The following is a 19420-nucleotide window of genomic DNA, read 5'->3' as shown; positions in this document are numbered from 1 at the left end:
AAAATGGAAAAAAGAAAAGAAAAATAAATTTCTATCCACACAGCTAGTATGTCAACGTGTGTGTTGGGCAGGAGGGGGGCGTTCAAGGGGGGATACAACGATAAAACCAACGAGAATAACAACAACAAAAAGCCTGTCCTGTGTGCGAATTACCTTCTCTAAATGTGTCGGCTATACACAAGTAATACAGAGCAATTAAGGTGGGAGACTCCAGGCAGTGCATAAACCCCAGTTTTAGCGCAGCTGGTCTGACAGAAAACAAATGAAATGTTTTCTTTTGTAAGCTCAGCTCCATATTCTTGATTTTTTATAAAAACACATGGTTTTTCTTTTTTTCTTTTCTTGCGAAGACACATTAAGCGCTGTTGTGCACGGGAGTGTCAAAAGGGAGAACCTGTTCCCTTTATGGGTGGAGAGTGATCGCGATTGGCCAATCGTGTGCTAGCCCCGCCCCATCACACTAGCTCCTCCCTTTGTTTGTCTTTGCTCAGCGCTATTGTGCTCTCTGGGCTGTTTAAATCTGTCCGGCCCCTGGGTGGAGTCTGCACAGTGACAGGGAGGGGCGGGTTATTGCTGTGCTGGTGGAGGTAAAGTACGATGCCCGGCTGCTGCCCAATGACTTGACTATAAGCGGGCGGAGGGCCCTCCATGCGTCCATGGGTACTGGAGTTGGTGGCGCTGATCCCAGAGTTGCTACTGGGAGGTCGCGGCCCACCGCCACCCCCTGAACTGTGCATGTCAATGAGGTCGCTGTCAAAGATGGTCCGGTTGGGCGGGGCACGTACGGACTCTCGGTTGAGCTCGAGCTGCTGTTCGGGGTCTCTCAGCTGCAGTGTACAGGGGCCCTGGTACGGCGGCGGCTCCTCTCCGTCTGACAGCGAGATGGTGGGCGGCAGGTCGATCTCGTGCTGCAGGTACGGGTACGTAGGCTGGAAACGTCTGAAGCGGTTGTGCTGCATGAAAGTGGGAGCGGTGAAACGGTCCCTTGGCTGAGGAGCGTACACCACCTGCGGAGGACAAGAGAGAGAATCCAAGAACTAAAATGAAAATCTGCCCTCTTAGCTATGAAGTCATATAATCAGTAACTAATAATTAGACATTGGCAAATACTATTATCCAAAGTTTAGACACTTCACCCATTTGCATTAAGCTTTGTATTGTTAGAAAACCAGTCATATATTATAATGGTCGTGGATTTTTCCTTTATTTTTCCCTGAGATGGGAGAAATAAGAATTTAAGTGTTTCACTTCCTGCTTATAATGACGTAAAAATCGTCATTTTGCGTCATAAAAAGCAGGAAGTCACATTTCATTGAATAGTGTATGAGACTACAAACACTAGCTCCTCATTATTCCAGGGGGTGGGACCCACTCACCCTACAGGCCTATTAAAGATCAGTGGGTGGGACTAAACTTATAAACGCTTATGGAGTCAGATGGGAATTTACGAGAATGGCTGAAGGAACTACACATGATATGGAACAGGCATGAAAACAGGTCAGGGGTAAAAAAGGTGAGAAGGATGCGGCATATATATACCCCCCCCCCCCATGTAAAAAACAACATGTAAGCTGCATTGGCATTGTAGTAGGCTACCAGTGTTTCTCACAGGATTTTTGGATCACTGTGATGAGTGGACCTCTGGCACTCTAAGGGGGTTCGGGGGCATGCTCCCCCGTAAGAAAATTTTGTGCTTTTTAATGTGAAATTCATCAATAATATTAATCCCATGATAGTAATAGCCATATAGCCTATTGTAAAACAAATGCACTGAAAAATAAAGGAAACTTTCATAATTAGTTTTGTACTAATTTCTATACTTGAAAGAGTATATTTCTATACTTCACATTAAAGATGTGATTGGGCTAGCCCAGTGTCAATCAAGAAAAGAACCAATGGGCCGCTGATCTACGTATTTCATCGGGTCTCAGAGAAAAAAAACTATTTACTACTACTATTTATCACGCATTAAAAATGCCCCAAACCAGTCGTATGGTAATCTGAAACAAGGACTGGTGAGCCGTTGTCCTGCTTCACTTCACAGATGCTGAGTGAAAGGAGAATTATAGAATGAAAGGATATTCATTTATATGACACTTTATTAATCAGGAGAACAGCTTGTTCAGCGCGTCATACGTCGTCCTTTCAGTTTCGGTTTTCAATCGATCAAGTTTTTTCACGTTCTCTCGATAAACCACCCCTTTCAGTCCGATCGAAATAATTTGTAATAGAGCTGACACTGAGTTTTTAACTGGTTATGTTAAAGCCCTACTTGTTATTAATGTTTTTATGAAATATCTCTAGTGAATGCATTATCATATCACCGTATTATTTACCGCCATGCAACTGCGAGCCACAAATTAAAGCTTGGCGAGCCGCATGAGGCTCGCGAGCCGCGCAATGAATAGGCTACTTGTTCCTGCTCGCTCAGCGCTCACGGCGCCCGTGCCCGCTCGCGATATTATCTCGCCCACTTCTATGTCAAAATAAAAAATAATGACATTGGCAACATCGCTGTCTGTATCTGACAGGACAGTTAACATTGTAAGCTAACTTACCTCAGGCTTGCTTTCCAACCTGCGGCTCTTTGTTCGGCAGTGTGTCCAGTTTGTCAGACTCGCGGTGTAAAAGACTTTGAAAACATTTCTGCCCTAACGTTACTCTGACTCGTATTGGCTGTCATGTTTCGGCATTCGGAATGATGATTGTTTTTTAAAGCTGCGAAGTTTATGGTAACTTTATAGGAGATAAATGCTGGCCTCGACCTCGAACACCCCCCCCCCCCCCCCAAATATTTTCTCATCGGATCTGTACAAATCACGTAGGTGACCCTTTTAGGTTTTAAAACGGCGAATTTCGCCGAAAGGTGAGGAGTTTTCATGCCTGATGGAAGAAGAGGATTTTGAAAGTCTGTTGCTCGAAACAGATGTTCGTGGCTATCTGTACGAGCCGCAATATAGTGAAGAGCAGCTGAGGCTGATGGAGGAACAGGAGGCGGCGGCTGCAGCCAAGGCAGGAGACCTGCCTGTCGCAACCTTTACAGTCTATGGTCGCGACCGAGGAGCCTGGGCTTAGAGTCCTGCATGGGACGGGTGATCCGCAAATCTTGCTTAAACAGGTGAAAAATATCCAACTGTGTCGGATACGGGTGCGGGTCGGGTCGGACACGGGAGAAACACGGGTCTAAACACAGGTTTAAAACAATCACATGCAGGCGTAAAAATATATGCATAATTTTAGGAACACAACTACAAATATATGCCTGTATTTTAAGTTGATAAAATAATTTAAAATCCACATAAGTTTTTTTGTGCCCATGCGCTATGCCCTCCCAGGAATCTATAACGTTACCTAGGCTACTTTCACTTTTAAAAATTCCTCATAACCGCGCGCGCGATCTGCTTGCAGTCGTCGAGATGGATGCTGAGGAGCTGAAGAGCTGAAGAAAAGAATAGCTAGTAGAGATTGTAAAGTTGTCGACAATACGTCATCAAAAATCAAGTCCAGTGTGTGGGAGAAATTTGGAGTTTCTGAAGAAAATATTGTGAAAGGCTTTGCTGCAAACATTTTCGTGTTGGATAGCCGCAAATGTGGAACTTCATCGCCGAGGAAGCACGCAGATAACTGGTAACAAAGCAGTTCTATCGAACAGTATTTTTCAAATTTAACACTGTTAAGTATGTGTGGTGTGCAGGGCGTGTTTGAACCCAAATTGTCAGATGTAGGCTAGACGAAATTGCGTGGCAGAATAGTGTTGTAGCCGCGTCTGTTCGATTGGTAAAATGTTATAAGGCAGTTTTGTGGTAACGTTTGCCATGGTCTTCATATACTTGTCTTTTGACAGCTTCGGCTGAAGTTGTCCTTGTGTTAATTGTCGTGTAATAACTTCTGTATGACCTGGCAATAAACATTTTTGTAATTGTGTCTAATGTGATTGGCTAAACCGGTTTTATTTCGGGTGCGGGTCGGGGGACTGAACATCCCGGTAGGCCGGTACCATGCAATAGTTCACCATTTCAAAGTAAATAGTAACAAGGAATAATTCAATAATGAGTTCGCCAAACAACAATTTTTTTTAATGTGAAATGAATTTCAAACTAAAGCGGTAGCTAGCCTAGTGCTTTCTCTGATAGGCGGATTTCTCATAGGCGGTGTTCTGGATTAATGGGAGTGGCTTGTGGAGCTGTGCAAATGTGTTGCATTGTGGGAGTTGTGGTTTTCCATACAAATGCGCCCTAAAGTTACTTTCTGTCATAACTCGGTCAAAAAGGCAACAAATTCGAAAATTTTAATACATTTCGACTACATATATGACCCACTTTCAATAAAGATCAATGTTCCCACGGGTGAAATGCTCCTTTAATGGCACAATAGGAGTAGTAGTTCAAGGATCATCCCTTGCAGGGTTTGATCCAGCAACTTTTCAATTTCCAGTCCAGATCTTTGACGACTTGGGTATAATCCAAAACTTAGGGGTATAACGGTACACAGAAGTCACGGTTCGGTAAGTACCTCGGTTTTGGGGTCACGGTTCGATACGAGTTTGTTACAACAGGAAAAAGCAACAAATCCCCAATGCTAGGTTTCTTTGCAATTTACACTACTTTGTTAAAAAAAAGTTTGTTCCACCTAGCAGCATTTAGTCCCCCCTGAGGTAGGTTAGTACAGTACACCCTCCTTTAGTGTATTAAGCACTAAGCACTAAATGCACTCTTGCATAGGTCATATTTTTTTGTAGGGCTGATAAAAAATCCCAAAGGTATTGGGTCACAATCAGCTACAAGACTGAAAATCATCTCTTGAGTTATAAAAGTATAAAATAAACAGAATAATGAAAAAATAAAACTTGATACATTTAAGCTATATTACCCAGCCCCATACCACATAACAGACAGAGAAAGAGAGAATGGCCCTCATTTATCAAAAGTGCGTACACAAAATTCCCAGCGTACACCTGGCGTACACCCAAAACCACGGTGACTTTGAGATTTATCAATATGGACGTTGGCGTACGGCACGCTCAAATCCTACGCCAGCTCAGGAGGTGGTGTACGCACGTTTTGAGTGCGGGAATGCGCAGAAAAACAATTCCTAACACCACAAAACGCATTGACATACTAAAAGATATAATATATTATGACCCACTGTAAAAAAAAACAACAACATAGTAATTATAAACTTCAGTGTTTATTTTTGTGCAACATGGGCTAAAATGTTTAATTTGTGTGAATTTACCAAAGCATTTGAATTGTAGGCATATGTATTCCTTCAGTTGCGAGCCTGTGCGCTTTACCTGACGATTCAAGCCTTGTTTATACTTTCGCCTGGCTCCGCAGCGCGAGTCTCCGCAGAAGGCGCGCGCACCTCCCCAAACGGACGAGGCGTTTATACTCGACGCGCTCGCCGTTGTACTATTTTTTGAAACGATGGTTAGGCCAGGGTTAGGCCCGGCAGATGTGCACGGACTGGGTTTAGTAATGAAAGGCCCAAAAAAATAATTCAGACTGACAAAATAATAAAAATGCCATTCTTCTTATTTTAAACAACAATAATAATAATAATAATAATAATACAAATAATAATAATAACGACATTCTTCTTCTAAATAACAATAAGCGTCATTAATAATAAATATTATAATAAAAAATAATAATAAAAATCTAGAAATCAATTTTGTTTCTTTCCACTTCCCTGGTTTCGCTTTCTCTTTCTCAAAGAAGTTTCTCTTCTTTGCCGTCTTCCGTGTGTCCATGGCGTAAAATGAGGGCGTGGGGGGAGCGGAGACTTGAATATTTAGGGGCGTGCACGCCGCGTGTTATTCTACTGACGATCGATTTCAGCCGCGGCATTTATCAAGGTCAGGTATTGCGTACACCAGAATTTCAAAGGTACGCACAGCTTCATAAATCAGGCGATGAGAAGAGTGTAAGCATAATCTTACGCCAATATATACGCCCGTTTCTACGCAAGATTGATAAATGAGGGCCAATGAGTCTATATGATTATCTAGAACAACATTCAAATAAATCCATTTTTACAACAGACAAAATTGTTCATTCAGAATAATGGTATTCTACTCATGTCACATCCACACAGATAAAAAAAATGACTCTACCATTTCCATATAAACTCACCAGAGCCCCAAACTTAAACAGTCCCCAGTCCAGACATTAGTATGCTAATATGCAGCTGATAAAATATCCTAATATGAGTGAAATCTGCATGTCAGTTAGCCAATGAGATCAGCCTCATTACTGCAGGGGTCACGTTTACATTAGCGAGTTGGATGCTGATGGGAGGCAATTTACGCAGATAGACTGTGAGTGTCTGGTCTCTCAGACGACCGTCTAGACGCTGCCAGAGGAGGGTGAGAGATTAATGAACTGCTGAGAGGCTGCATCCCGGTGAGAGAGACCCCCCCCTCATACACAAACAATGAATATATATGCATGTATTCTCTCCACACACACACACACACACACACACACACACACACACACACACACACACACACACACACACACACACACACACACACACACACACACACACACACACACACACACACACACACACACACACACACACACACACACACACACACACACAATATTTTAAGTGCTATCACTCAAAGACACAGTCTCAGAGCCTATCCTCCCTCACATACGCCTACACTGAGAAGCACAGGCACACTCAGGCATATGACACAGCATACACTTGAGGAGACTTCACTGCTTGTTACAGGCAGTTCCATTTATACAAGGAGAACAACAACCATTGAAACAAGCTCCTTCGAGAATAGGCTACACACACACACACACACACACACACACACACACACACACACACACACACACACACACACACACACCTTACCTCAGATGCTCCTTGTCTCAGCCCATTATCTGATGGCCACAAAGAACCCTCCTACAAACAAGGATGAAAAATACACAGATGTAATATTCTGAATTACTTTCAATTTAAGATAGCATAGTCTTTCATAAAAATCTAATAATACTGATACTAAAATACTGATACATAATAACTAGAACAATATTATTTTAACACCTGACAGAGGAATCTCTAGTCTAATAATAGTTCACTCACTGTCATAAATGAACATCATTATCATTAACCTAAACGGCATTAAAATATACATTTTAAAAGTAAATAATATTAATAATAATAAAAACTAAAACAAATACCTGCTTGTTAAACCGTAATAATGCTCTATGATCTCATATATCCATATTTAATAATGCATGATGACATTAAAAAAACAAACAAAAAATGTTATATACAGTAATATAACATAAATTCAATCAATAATTATTCTTCAATAAATAAATAAATAAACAACCTGTTTGTTAAACCCTAATTATATTTCATACAGACCTCAGTCAAATTCTAAAAATGCTGCGTGCCTACATCAATATTTAAATTTCATGGATGACATTTAAAAATTTGTAATAAATAAATACAACAAAGCCATTTGTTAAACCCTAATTATATCCATTTTAAAAATCAGACAGATTCCATTTGTTAAACTCTAATAATGCTCTGTACCTATATATCCATTTCGAATTAAAAAGCCTAAACAAAACCATGGAGCAACATTCTCCCAGACATCGCTGCTTGCCTCCCTCGCTGGCTTCCCTCCCCCTTACGTTCCCTCATGAATGAAAATGAAAAGTCCTAGTCATTTAGCAGTCTCTCCCGAGTGCTGCAGTGGGCTGCGCGTGTCTATTTGACTGGCGTCTAGACAGAACTGCTGAATGCAATCAAAATGCCCTAGTCGCAGAGGGACACTGCCATTGTGTCTCTTCCAAAACACACTTTTCTGAAGGAGTAATATGTCGCGTTTTAATTACATGTAGTGCATCCAGTAATATATACTATGTCCCTATGCAGCAGCGTTCGGTTTTCCATGAAAATTCTCATCCAGTTGCCCATTGCGGGAACAACTTAGACCTCATGCACTCTGTAGCATGTGCACAAACCTCAAGGTAAACAATTCTTAAAATTTTTGAAGTAATATAATCAATATGATTCATTTCCTGCAGTCGGTCTGGTTATAAACTGTACAAATGTACCGAAAATCATCCCTCGGGTGAGATGAGACACAACACCCCCCCCCCCCCCCCAACACACACACACGCAGAGCTCTCTCTCATCAGTTCAGTGCACTGCTGCAAGTTATTTTGGATTAGACACAAAGAAGACCTTTCCAGAAGTAAACAACACACACGCACACGAGACTTTTAGGCCCTGCTGTTTTCTTCTTTTCAAAGATAAAAGCTCACCCGCATAATATATACCAAATAAGGTTTAGAGATGACACAGCAGGTGAAAAATACATCTATTCAGCATAAGAAATTGATGTTTCGTTTCTCAGCCTGGAATACGTCAAGGAACTGTGATGTTTTTGAATTAAAATATGATATAAGATGGTGCTTGTTGTCCTAGATTTGATGATCCTTATGAGCTTTCCTGCTCTTGGACACTGGAACTCACTTCACAGTATCTTTGTGAAGTCTCATCCCTTTCTGCCTTCCAAAAACTGCTGAAAACTCATTTGATTTCTCTGTGCTACTCTCACTCCCTTTTAGTTCTGCTGTTGATTTACTGATATATTCTGCTCATTTCTGTTTCCCGTTTTCATGCCACACTGCTTTGTTGTTTATGTTTCATATTATTCCAATGTTTCTTGTAATTAATTGCTCATCATGCCCTTTCATATTTAACGTTAGACAGCAGAGAAGAGACAGGAAGTTAGTGGCTGCTTATGTGTTCCATATGAACTTCTAGGCCACGCCTCATACATACAATTTTAGTTTATTCCTGCCCAGGGCTCATCTAAATATTTGAGGAAGGTTGACGGAAGGTTTTCGAAGTATTTAAGCAGAGGTTCTGCTGTCAGGACGGGGTCTTACCGGCTGCAGAGAGAGATCCTGACTCTGTGCCTGACTTGCCCGGCTCAGGAACGACCACGTGGTGAGCTTGTAGTGGTTGAGCAGGCACACGACCACCACGACCATCACAGTCATCACGACGATTATGATCACGATCTGCACAAACTCCAGTTCAGCTGCAACATAAAAAAATCAATAAGAGCTTAGAACAGTGCAGAATGTGGGAAACAAAAACAGATCTAGTTTACAATCAGGAAATCTATATAATATTCGTTTTAACCAAAAGATGGCAGCAGAGTCAAATCAACATCATTATGACTACAGTCTCCCAAATTGGTGATATCATCTGGCAAAAAAAAAGGTGAGAGCCATTTTGGTTTGCCATGGACAACAGGAAGAAAATTGTTCACTAGGATAGTTCACTGAACTAAAGCAAGATCACAAGTACAGCAAGACCTTTGCTGTGAAATTAGGTGTGTAAGTTAGCTTACACACCTAATTTCACAGCAAAGGTCTTGCTGTACTTGTGATCTTGCTCTAGAAATTGGATAAAGCCTTTATTCTCTTGATCAGCATTTGTAATTGCATTACATATTCATTCCCTTAGCATAAGCAATATTTTTCTCAAATAATATCACTATATATTTCAAAGGGTGTTCACCCAAAAATGAAAAAATTGTCATGACACCCTCATGTCGTTCCAAAACCTTTAAGACTTGCGCTCAACTTGAAAACATTGACAGTCCAAACAACTACCACTTTGTCGCTTCAAAAGTTCATAGAGAGATCTTAAAACGAATCCATATGAATTGAGCAGTTTAGTCCAAATTTTCTGAAAAGACTCGATCGTTTTATATGATTAACAGAATTTATTTATTTACATATAAACATATAAATTTAGGCTTCTATTCACATATAAACAGTCATCAACACTGTTATTTATATATAAATTCAGAATATCTTCGTTTGAGTTCCTCAGAATTAAGAGGTTTGGGACGACATGAGGTTGAGTGTGAAAATTAAGAATCTTTAAAATTCTCCTTTTATGTTCTATGAAATAAATAACAGCATACAGTACCGATTTAGAATGACATTAGGGTGAGCAAATACGTAAATGAAAAGTTCACCCAAAAAGTTTCTGTCACTAAGTAACAAGAGCAGCTTTTTCCAATATCCTGGCCTGCAAGAATCAAAGTGATGAAGGTAAACAGCTTGATCGATGTTTCTGAAAATGTGTTCTTTTTGAACACCCTGCTGGACTCACACTTGTTCTCTCAGTCAAGACCAAGACTGTTTCTCAGATGGAGACGCTTGTGGAGTTCACATGCTTTTCAGACAACAAAAATGAGCTCTCCACCAACTGCGCCGAGGGACCGTTCTGGAACCTCGTTCAGTCGAGTAAACCGAACAGAGAGGCTGAAAGTGAGAGTGTCACGAAGAGAGAATGAAAGAGTGAGTTGTTGCCTGCAGTGCAGTACTGCGGGATACTGGCACTCACACATCAAAAGAAACAAACACTTCTCTCCTAATTTAGGGCATAAGAGGAGGAAGCAAAAGAGGGAGAGAGAGAGCAGAGAGGAGGACACAGAAAGCCAGCCAGACAAAGGAAGTGACAATCAGACAGGAGGGCAGATAAGACAAGGAGAATGAGACTCAGATCAGAATACTGGTAAGACTACAAACGCAAACCTAGCAGACTGGAACTGAATCAATACAACACAAAATCACAGCAGGCTTCAAACTAGCCCATGAACGCTGAGCTGTTCCTCTGACTTCAGATCAAAAACACAGGCAATAAAGGGAAGTCTTTTTAAATGTACAGTGGGGATTTGAGAGTCGATATTTTTAGGATGTTGAAAAATGTAAAACAAAGAAATATTGTAACGTAATAAAAACTTCTGCAGTAATTCTAGGTCACTAATTAAATGAGCATATTTGTGACACTGACCCTGTGAACTTGCTTGTACAATAGGTCAGATTATTATATTATCACAAGAAAAAAAAAATATGAAAAAAAAAAATATATATAATAAAAACTTTTGTAACAAAAAACTATAAACAAACAAATACAAATATTACAAATAAAATAATTACTGATCAAAAATAACTAATGAAAATTAAATTTGTAAAATACAAAGCATTTTCTCAATTGGATTTAAGACATCTAGAAATCACTGTGCTCACGGCTTTAACTCACGTAACTTAAAAACTACACACCAGAACAACCTAGCAAACACCTAGCAATGCCATTGAAACCACCTAGAACACCTTAGCAACACACAGCAATGTACAAACCATTTAAAACACCTAACAAACTTCATAGCAACACCCTGACAACCACCCTAGCATAGCTGTGGCGAATTACCATGGGCAAGAACCACCCAGATCGACTGAATAAATTAAATTATAAATAACAATTAAATAAATAGAAGCAAAACCCTTGAAACCACCTAGAACACCTTAGCAAACAATGTAAAAAAAAACTGAGAAACTGCATAGCAACACCCTGGTAACAATCCCTAGCATTGTGGTAGCGAGTTTAACATGGGCAAGTGCCACCCAGATTTAATGATTTTTTTTTTTTAAATAAACAGTAATATATCATATAATATAATTAATTAATTAAAAAACTTACAACATACACTCTAGATTCCACTCTTAGAAATGCCTTGTGATTGTTTGCCCTGCTAAATAATACAGCTTAAGCTGAGAGCTTTTGGAACATGAGAGTTGGTTTCTAGCTCTAAGCTGTCAGTAGACATTTTTGGTCCAGCAACATGCCAGCTATTGGTGATTAAGCTGGTTTTTGGAACATGGTAGCTTGTTAACCAAATAATGACCCGCTTACATCAGCTAATGACCAGCTTAAACCAGCTAGAAAAACCTGCCACCATGTAAATTCTGTAACACCCAAATCCAGATAAGACACTCAGTCTAAGTAAAAAAAAAAAAAAGCAAGCTTCAAATCCAGCCTAAATCAATATATTAAATGGTCTAATAATTGTAACTCAAAACCTATAAAACCCAATCCCGCCCGGACAGTGTAAGGAGCTGTTCTTTGATTGTTACTATGTCCTGTCCAAATCTCCCACAGACACATTCTCTGTCCTATTTAACACTGACCTCTTATGCCAATCACAGTGAGACAGAACGAGAGCGTGAACAAATGAGAGTGGGTCTGGGTATCACAGACTGCAGATTAGCCATACACAGAATGAGTTTCTCTCTGCAGACCACAGAGAGAGGATCAAAATCCATCAGGCCGTTCTGTCACCAGGCAGAGCAGACAGAAAGCGCTAGACCAGACGAGAGAGAGAGAGAGAGAGAGAGAGAGAGAGAGAGAGAGAGAGAGAGAGAGAGAGAGAGTGTGTGGGAGGGGGGGACACTGTGTGTGTGAGAGACAGAGGCAGAGAATAGAGATTTGTAGATGGAGAGAAGCAAAGTGTGTCTTGAAGGTGACATATTCAGTGGAGTAGATGGAGGTCACGTCTGTAGGTGTCATTACTTCCTGTCCCGAGTACTTTATAAAATAGCTTATGACAAAGATGGGTCTAATGCAGAGAAAGAGACATCTCCAATTGTCAAGCAGAAGTTTTCATTATATTTATGTAGGTTATAATCAGTGGATGTGAATGGTTATGCTCCAGTCTATCATTTTTCAACAGATGGATACCGATTCAGTGAAAACAAAACAAAATGCAAATACATTTAATCACATCTGATATACATCCACTTAGTCCAGCTGCAACATGGGTTTATACATAGAAATGAATGGATTATTGTTTTCTTTCTGCTTTTTTGACACGACACCAATTTGTCAATGTGAACAGCTATACAAGAGCAGCAAATCGGAATTGATGATTAAGGCTTGCAGTGTGAACGTAGCATTTTAGATTTAATTTGGGTGCACATGTATTTTCCTTTGTTTCAGGCTGTCTAACTATCAAACACTTGTCAAGTTACATGCTGCTCACTTTAGAATTAATTTATGTAAAAAGCATTTATGCAAGCAGTGTTTTACTTTAGCTATGAAACAGTGTTTAATGAGTTGTCGAGTGCTATTCTTGAGAGACCCACCTAATTGGATCAGTAGACCTGAAAGTAAAGAACACATAAACTGAATAAGTAGAAACGTATAGCCTATATATTGGTCAAACATATCCACTGATTCTAATTATTGTCTTATTTATACTTTTACTTGTATGCAAAAATGATTGCTCACTCAACTCACTGTGTAAAGAGAACCAGGGAAGGGTCAGGTGCTTTATTTGTCCAACAACTATTGACAAGCAAATTTAATAGCAGTGGCGTATTAAGAGAAAACACAATTCCCAACATGAAGAGCTTGCATTTATTGTTCACTGTAGTGAACTGCACAAATGTCATGTAATACTCTAGGTTTGCAGCAGATGTGTGTGTGTTTGTGACAATACTCATGTTAACCTGAACCCCCTACTAATCTAACATTCAGAGGTGTGTGTGTGTGTGTGTTTGTGTGTGTGTCAATGACCTTCTGGTGTAGCCAGATCGGTCTAGATGCTTCATGCTACAAACACACACTAATCCTAAATAATTAACACCGTCACACATAACACCAAGTGCCCCACACACACACACACACACACACACACACGGATCCTCCAGACGGTCTGGGAGATGGGCACTGCGCACCAGACGCTGCATCATGCCAAGCTAGTGCCGGATAACAGGAACAGGTGTGCTTACCTGAGGTCAAACCCTGCCCGCTGTGTACAGGACACAACCATATAAGTGTGTCACCACTCAACAACAAACTAGACAGTGCTTTAAAACGTGCAACTTGTCCAAGGTTTTACTGTGCTACATACATACAGCATAAAATATTTACTGTATTTCACAATATTGACTGTATTTTTGATCAAATAAATGCAGCCTTGATGAGCATAAGAGGCTTCTTTTAAAAAAAAACATTCAAAAGTTTGGGGTCGGTACGATTTTTTTTAATGGTAGTGCATATAACAAATCAGCCAGTTGGATGTTTATTCAGTCATTGAGACCTATTGTAACAGAGCCAGAACTGACTACCTGTGGGCTAGACAGCTTATTTTACAACAGGAAATACATCTTTTTCACAAGACAAACTAAAACCTAAGGCAACATCTCCACTGCAGAGGACGTTTGAAGAGATGGATTAAATTGACAAGTAGAGTGATCTTGTTTGTCAGCGTGTCTATCGCGGTCAGGACACTCCTACATAACATCCAAGTGTTTTGACAGGCAATTGAGAGCATCAGCAGCGAGACGGCAATGAGCGTTATGACTGTTTACTACTTGACAGAGATCCATGCATCTTTCATATGGAGGACTCTTCGTCTGGGCTCTGACATAATGTGGCATTTCATACGCGCCATGTTTTGTTTTATGGATGTATACGCCTTTTGGTGCACTAGTGGAAAATTTCCAAAAAGGTCTGACAAACCTGTCTGAGGGCGTTTTGTAAAGGAGCGATCACACAGGTTGTCTGTGTGCTGAAATGAAAGGCCAGAGGCATGCAGGGACAGCGAGCGAACAACACAAAACAAGCTGGCAGACTGGCACCCTGCTGGGCACCAGGAGAGTGGGCATCCAGCCCAGCCATGCAGAGGAGCCATCAAACAAACAGCACAGACAATCTGAACCAGGTGCCACAGCCACGTTCGCCAACGCACCCTGGTCTCCGCAGCGATGCAACACGGGAGCTTTCACCGTCAATAACAAGATTATTTAAAAGAGCGCAGACGTCGAAAGGGGGAGGGATGACTTCTCGGTGAAATGCACATATTTCGGCTTTGGAAACATTTTGAGCCTGTTCTTGTCACAATGTATAATTACAGATTCAGCAATTATAATCACAGTTTGCCTGATCCGAATATAACCAGGACTTATTTTGGACTCCACGGTTAAGGGTGGATGTGCCCAAAAGAGATGACAGCTAAAGGTGTGGCAAACTAAACACGCATGTTGCAGTCTAAACATCAGCCCATAAACTTTAACAGCCATGACCAGGATTATAAAAACCTTGCCAGACACGTTTTTTTTTTTTTTTTGTCTTTCTTTCGTTTAAAAAGGTGCAAAAAGCGGAACAGTCTGCCTTAGGGCATACTTAGCTATAAAGGGGGTTTCTGAAAGATCTGTTGGAGAGAAAAAAAAAAAAAAAGCGCCTTGCTTTCTAAAACATTCCTTCATGACCGCCAGATGAACTTGCAGGAATAGCTTCAGTTGTGAGAATCACACTACTGCATCTGAGAACATTAGAGTTCAGGCGGGACAGAGTTCACCGGTGACATTTCCAAAGAGCGGGTTCAGCGAGAGGAGAAAGAGAAAGAGAAAAGGAGAGATGGAGAGAGGGATGAAGGAAGGAAGAAAGTCAGTTCTTTATTCCTCAAAGCCGTGTTGTTGTTGTTAGCCCCACCCTTCGCCTTATTAAAGCTTCGTCCTTCATGGGTGGTCCCTGTTTAACGCTAAGAAGAACAAAGTATGGATTTCTAACGAAAAACAGATCGTTTTGTGGTTTACTCGGGCTGTCGTGGCTAATGAGTCACTCCCTGAGGCTGGATCCTGCACCAGCTGCACAGCTGCTTTTAAAAGCTTCAAGCAGAACATGCAGTTGACATGCAATAGGTTACAGGTTTGGGTCTTGCTTGGAGCAAGATCTGTTACAAAGACGTGTGCGGAAAAAAGAATCTATTTTACTGTAAGCACTACTGTAATGAGGTTCTTTTGAACGTTCTATTCACAAAAAGACTCCTGAAAAAAAGAAACATCACGTTTGCAACAAAAATCTTAAGCTTCACAACGGTTTTCAACTTTGTTAATAAGTCATGTTTCTTCAGCATATTAGAATGATTTCTGAATGTGACACTGAAGACTGGAGTAGTGGCAATCTCAGGAATAAATGCAATTTAACCATCACAAAATTGTAACGTTCACCATGAAATATTGACAACCATTAACTTTTAGATGAATAGTAGATGAGAAAGTTAAATTGTTGATGTGAGACCTGTTTTAGCAAAGCGCTATTCAAGAAATAGTGCAATTAACCCCAGTTTCACAGACGAGGCTTACGTCCCAGACTAAAACGCATATTTTGAGCTGTCTTAACTGAAAGCAACTTGCACTGACATCTATCTTAAAATATTTCAGCGCCACTATTTGGTTTCAAGATACACACCAGTAATGTTTTGTCTAAGGCAAGTTTATAAAACATACTTAAACGCCCAAATTGAACTAAGGCCTATTTCTGGCTTAACCTAAGCCCTATCTGTGAAACCGAGACTTAAAGAATTAAATCTTTGCTGCGATCTAGCACTATCCTTTTAAGTAAGTGCTAGATGATAACTAAAGTAATGGATAATCTAAAACAATTGTCCACAATTAAATAACACTAATTACTTACAAAATAATACATAATACTAATCCCCCCAAAAACCAACAATACTAATTACCGATATAGGTAGACACAACATTAAAGATCTAATTACATTTATCTAATGAAACGATTATCGGCTAAAATCGGAGTTGAACTGAAGCAGAGGCCCCTCTTGTTAAACCAGGGCATTGTGCGTGGGCATCCGGATCATCCTGGGTAATGCCAAAAGCACTCTGGCCTTTATCAATAATTCATAGTGGCACCTCGGGGCTGCTTAACCCGGCCCGGCTTTTAGTGTGCTGAGCTCACTGTGAAGCCATGACTGCAAGAGAGCCTGCTTTTCCAATAGACAATCTGTTTGGCTCAATTTCTGAGGACCATTTTGTTCAATACATTCCTTTTCCTTCAGAGCTGCACGTTTTGGGATGTTTTAAGGTGCTTTTAGATGTCTGTGAAGTATTCAAAATGCTGTAAGTTTCAAAGGATAATTCAAAACCCTATGTTCATATTTAGCAGAAACGCATTCTTTACCATATGTGAAGAGTCTCTGTGAGAGGCAGGAAAAACTACTGAAAGGCCTTTTCTACCTACTGTGTGGGAATTCCCCAGGACTAAATTCATAATTTATGATCCAGACTGAATATGAACTTTTCACTCCAAGAACAGAGAAAGAGTCTGTGTTTCACAGAACCGTTACTGGCAGGCCAGCCAGAGCAGCAAACTGCACAAAGCAAACATCTGAACACAAAACAGAGAACTGATCTAGACAGACAGCAATGCTTCAGACAGACAGACGGAGAGAAAAACTAATTATATTAGGCTACATAATGCAACAACCAAATCTTAATTTAATATCAAATGCTTTTGTAGCCAAGAACATCCAGTTTAAGGAGGTTTCACTGGTAAACAAGTATAATATGTACTAGTAAACATGACTAAGGTTCAAAAGTTTGGGGTCAATGAGATGTTTTTGAAAGTCTCTTACCAAGGCTGGATTTATTTGATTAAAAATACAGAAAAAACAGTAATATTGTGAAATATTATAACAATGTAAAATAAAAATGTTTTTATTTTAATATATTCTAAAATGCAAGTTATTCCTGTGATGGCAAGGTTGACATTTCAGCATCATTACTCCAGTCATCAGTGTCACATGATCCTTCAGAAATTTTATTTTGATACACAGAATTGGTAGTTAAGAAACATTTCTTATTAATATCAATGTTGAAATCAGTTGTGCCGCTTAATATTTTCGTGGAAACTGAGATTTTTTTTTTCAGGATTTTTAATGAATACAAAAGAACTGCACTTATTTTAAAAATAAATCTTATGTAACATTATAAATGCCTTTACTTTTGATCAATTAAAATCATCCTTTCTGAATATTGCTTTCTTTAAAAAAAAAAGACTTAGCCCAAACTTTTGAAAAGTAGTGTCTATTAATTTAATATGATTTTACACAAGTAACTTCAATTGCTGGACAAAGTCTGTGGTTAACATTATCACATTTCAAGAATTTTAACAAAGCTTAAAGCAACAGTGTAACCACCAAATAATGTTAAATATTTCTCTTTCAATGAGTTAAAGATGACAATTTGTATTCCTAACTTTTACTTTCATAGTTCACATGAAATGAGATTGGCAACACCCGAAAAATGGAACTTATCTATTCAATTACCAAGAAATATGTCATAAATAAGCACTCAGTATAAACAAATGTCTCCATCTATCCACAAATGTTTGCTCGCAAGTTGTCGCAACCCCTAGACAGTCTACTCACGGGCTCTTTGTTTATAAAGTCCGGAAGGCAGGAGACATTTGCCCCAGACTCGAGTTAAAACACTGTCTGCTGGGTTTACGTAGCAGACGCATTCAGAGACAGATTGCAGAGACGGTGGAGAGCCGAGATCAGACATTCACGGAAACGTAACGTGCGTGAAGCAGCTGATAAGAGCTGACAGCCAGACAAGACTGCAGGCGAAATTACATAAAACACACTCAAAGTTAAACTGCACGCTCTAGCTTGAGTCACACATACAGACGACAGTCTGACATTATTAGCAACAAAGAAAAAAAGTAAAACACTCACAAATCTCCATTCCCTGGAGTTGGGATCCGCATGTGACGTTGGAGCCATCCGGTGCGGTGAGGTTTCGCATGGAGTACGCGGGAGACTTCAACCGGTGCACGAGCCAGCCGGTGTGTGCGCGTCCAACAGCTCGTGCTGAGACTGAAAGCCCTCGGCAACAGCCTTGACATGCTGGTTTTTTTCACTACATGCTCTCGGGTAACCGCTTCACTTCGCTCTGACTTACTAAACTGAACTCGTCCGCTCTATCTCTTTCTATGACCCCTCCGGTTGAACACAAAAATCAGAGTGTTTGTGAGATCAAGCCGACGGAGCTCCTCTCCACCCCCTCCTGCACACCCCCACACTCTACTCGCACACACGGCTGGTATATCGGTGACCGGCTGGGGGTGGGGGGTGGGACGTGGTCGAGCGCAGTGCTCGGGTGTCTAGTGTTACACCTCCCCATTAATGCCAGACACAAGCAGTCAAGGCAAGCATTGTAGGGGGCTGACCTTGGGGTGACCCCGCTGTCTGGCGACACAGAGCACATGTGTCCAGAACTACAGCCCCCCTCCGTCCAACTACAGGCCCCGCAGTCTGTCTATAAATAACCTGGCAGCTATATGGGCTTTTATTGTGGGGCAAGGTAATACACCCGAATCCACACTGGGCTAAAAGGAAGACATGCTATATAGTTTGTAGTTCGGAGAAATGTCAAAAAAAAGGAAGAGAGAGAGAGAGGAGAGAAATATAATATATATATATATAAAAATGTGTATATATATAAAAATGTGTGTATATATATATATATATATATATATATATATATATATATATATATATATATATATATATATATATATATATATATATATATATATACACACACATTTATATATACATATATATATATATACACACACACACACACACACACACACACACACACACACACACACACACACACACACACACACATACATATACATATATATATATAGGCTACATATATACATACATACATACATACATATATATATTTAATAGGAC

General features: G+C 40.2%; 1 protein-coding gene across 3 annotated transcripts in view; it reads right to left on the bottom strand.

Annotated features, from left to right (window-relative positions):
- Positions 1-326: 326 nt before the first annotated feature.
- ldlrad4b (low density lipoprotein receptor class A domain containing 4b) overlaps positions 327-19420 on the bottom strand; it is a 50139-nt gene continuing 31045 nt past the window's right edge. For 2 of the 3 annotated variants that reach the window (XM_081389842.1, XM_081389844.1), the window contains 3 exons: positions 8934-9088; positions 6877-6927; positions 327-1007 (listed from right to left, as the gene is read on the bottom strand). In XM_081389842.1, the coding sequence (XP_081245968.1) occupies positions 456-1007; positions 6877-6927; positions 8934-9088 (758 nt within the window). In that variant the 3' untranslated portion in view covers positions 327-455. Of the gene's footprint in view, positions 1008-6876; positions 6928-8933; positions 9089-18388; positions 18739-19420 lie in introns of those variants that run through there. The other variant, XM_081389843.1, reaches the window with a different exon arrangement.

This window comes from Scardinius erythrophthalmus (genome assembly GCF_964197995.2).
Source record: "Scardinius erythrophthalmus genome assembly, chromosome: 16".
Lineage (NCBI taxonomy): Eukaryota > Metazoa > Chordata > Actinopteri > Cypriniformes > Leuciscidae > Scardinius > Scardinius erythrophthalmus.
Note: the sequence above shows the minus strand (reverse complement) of the source record. Positions and strands in the feature narration are given on the sequence as shown.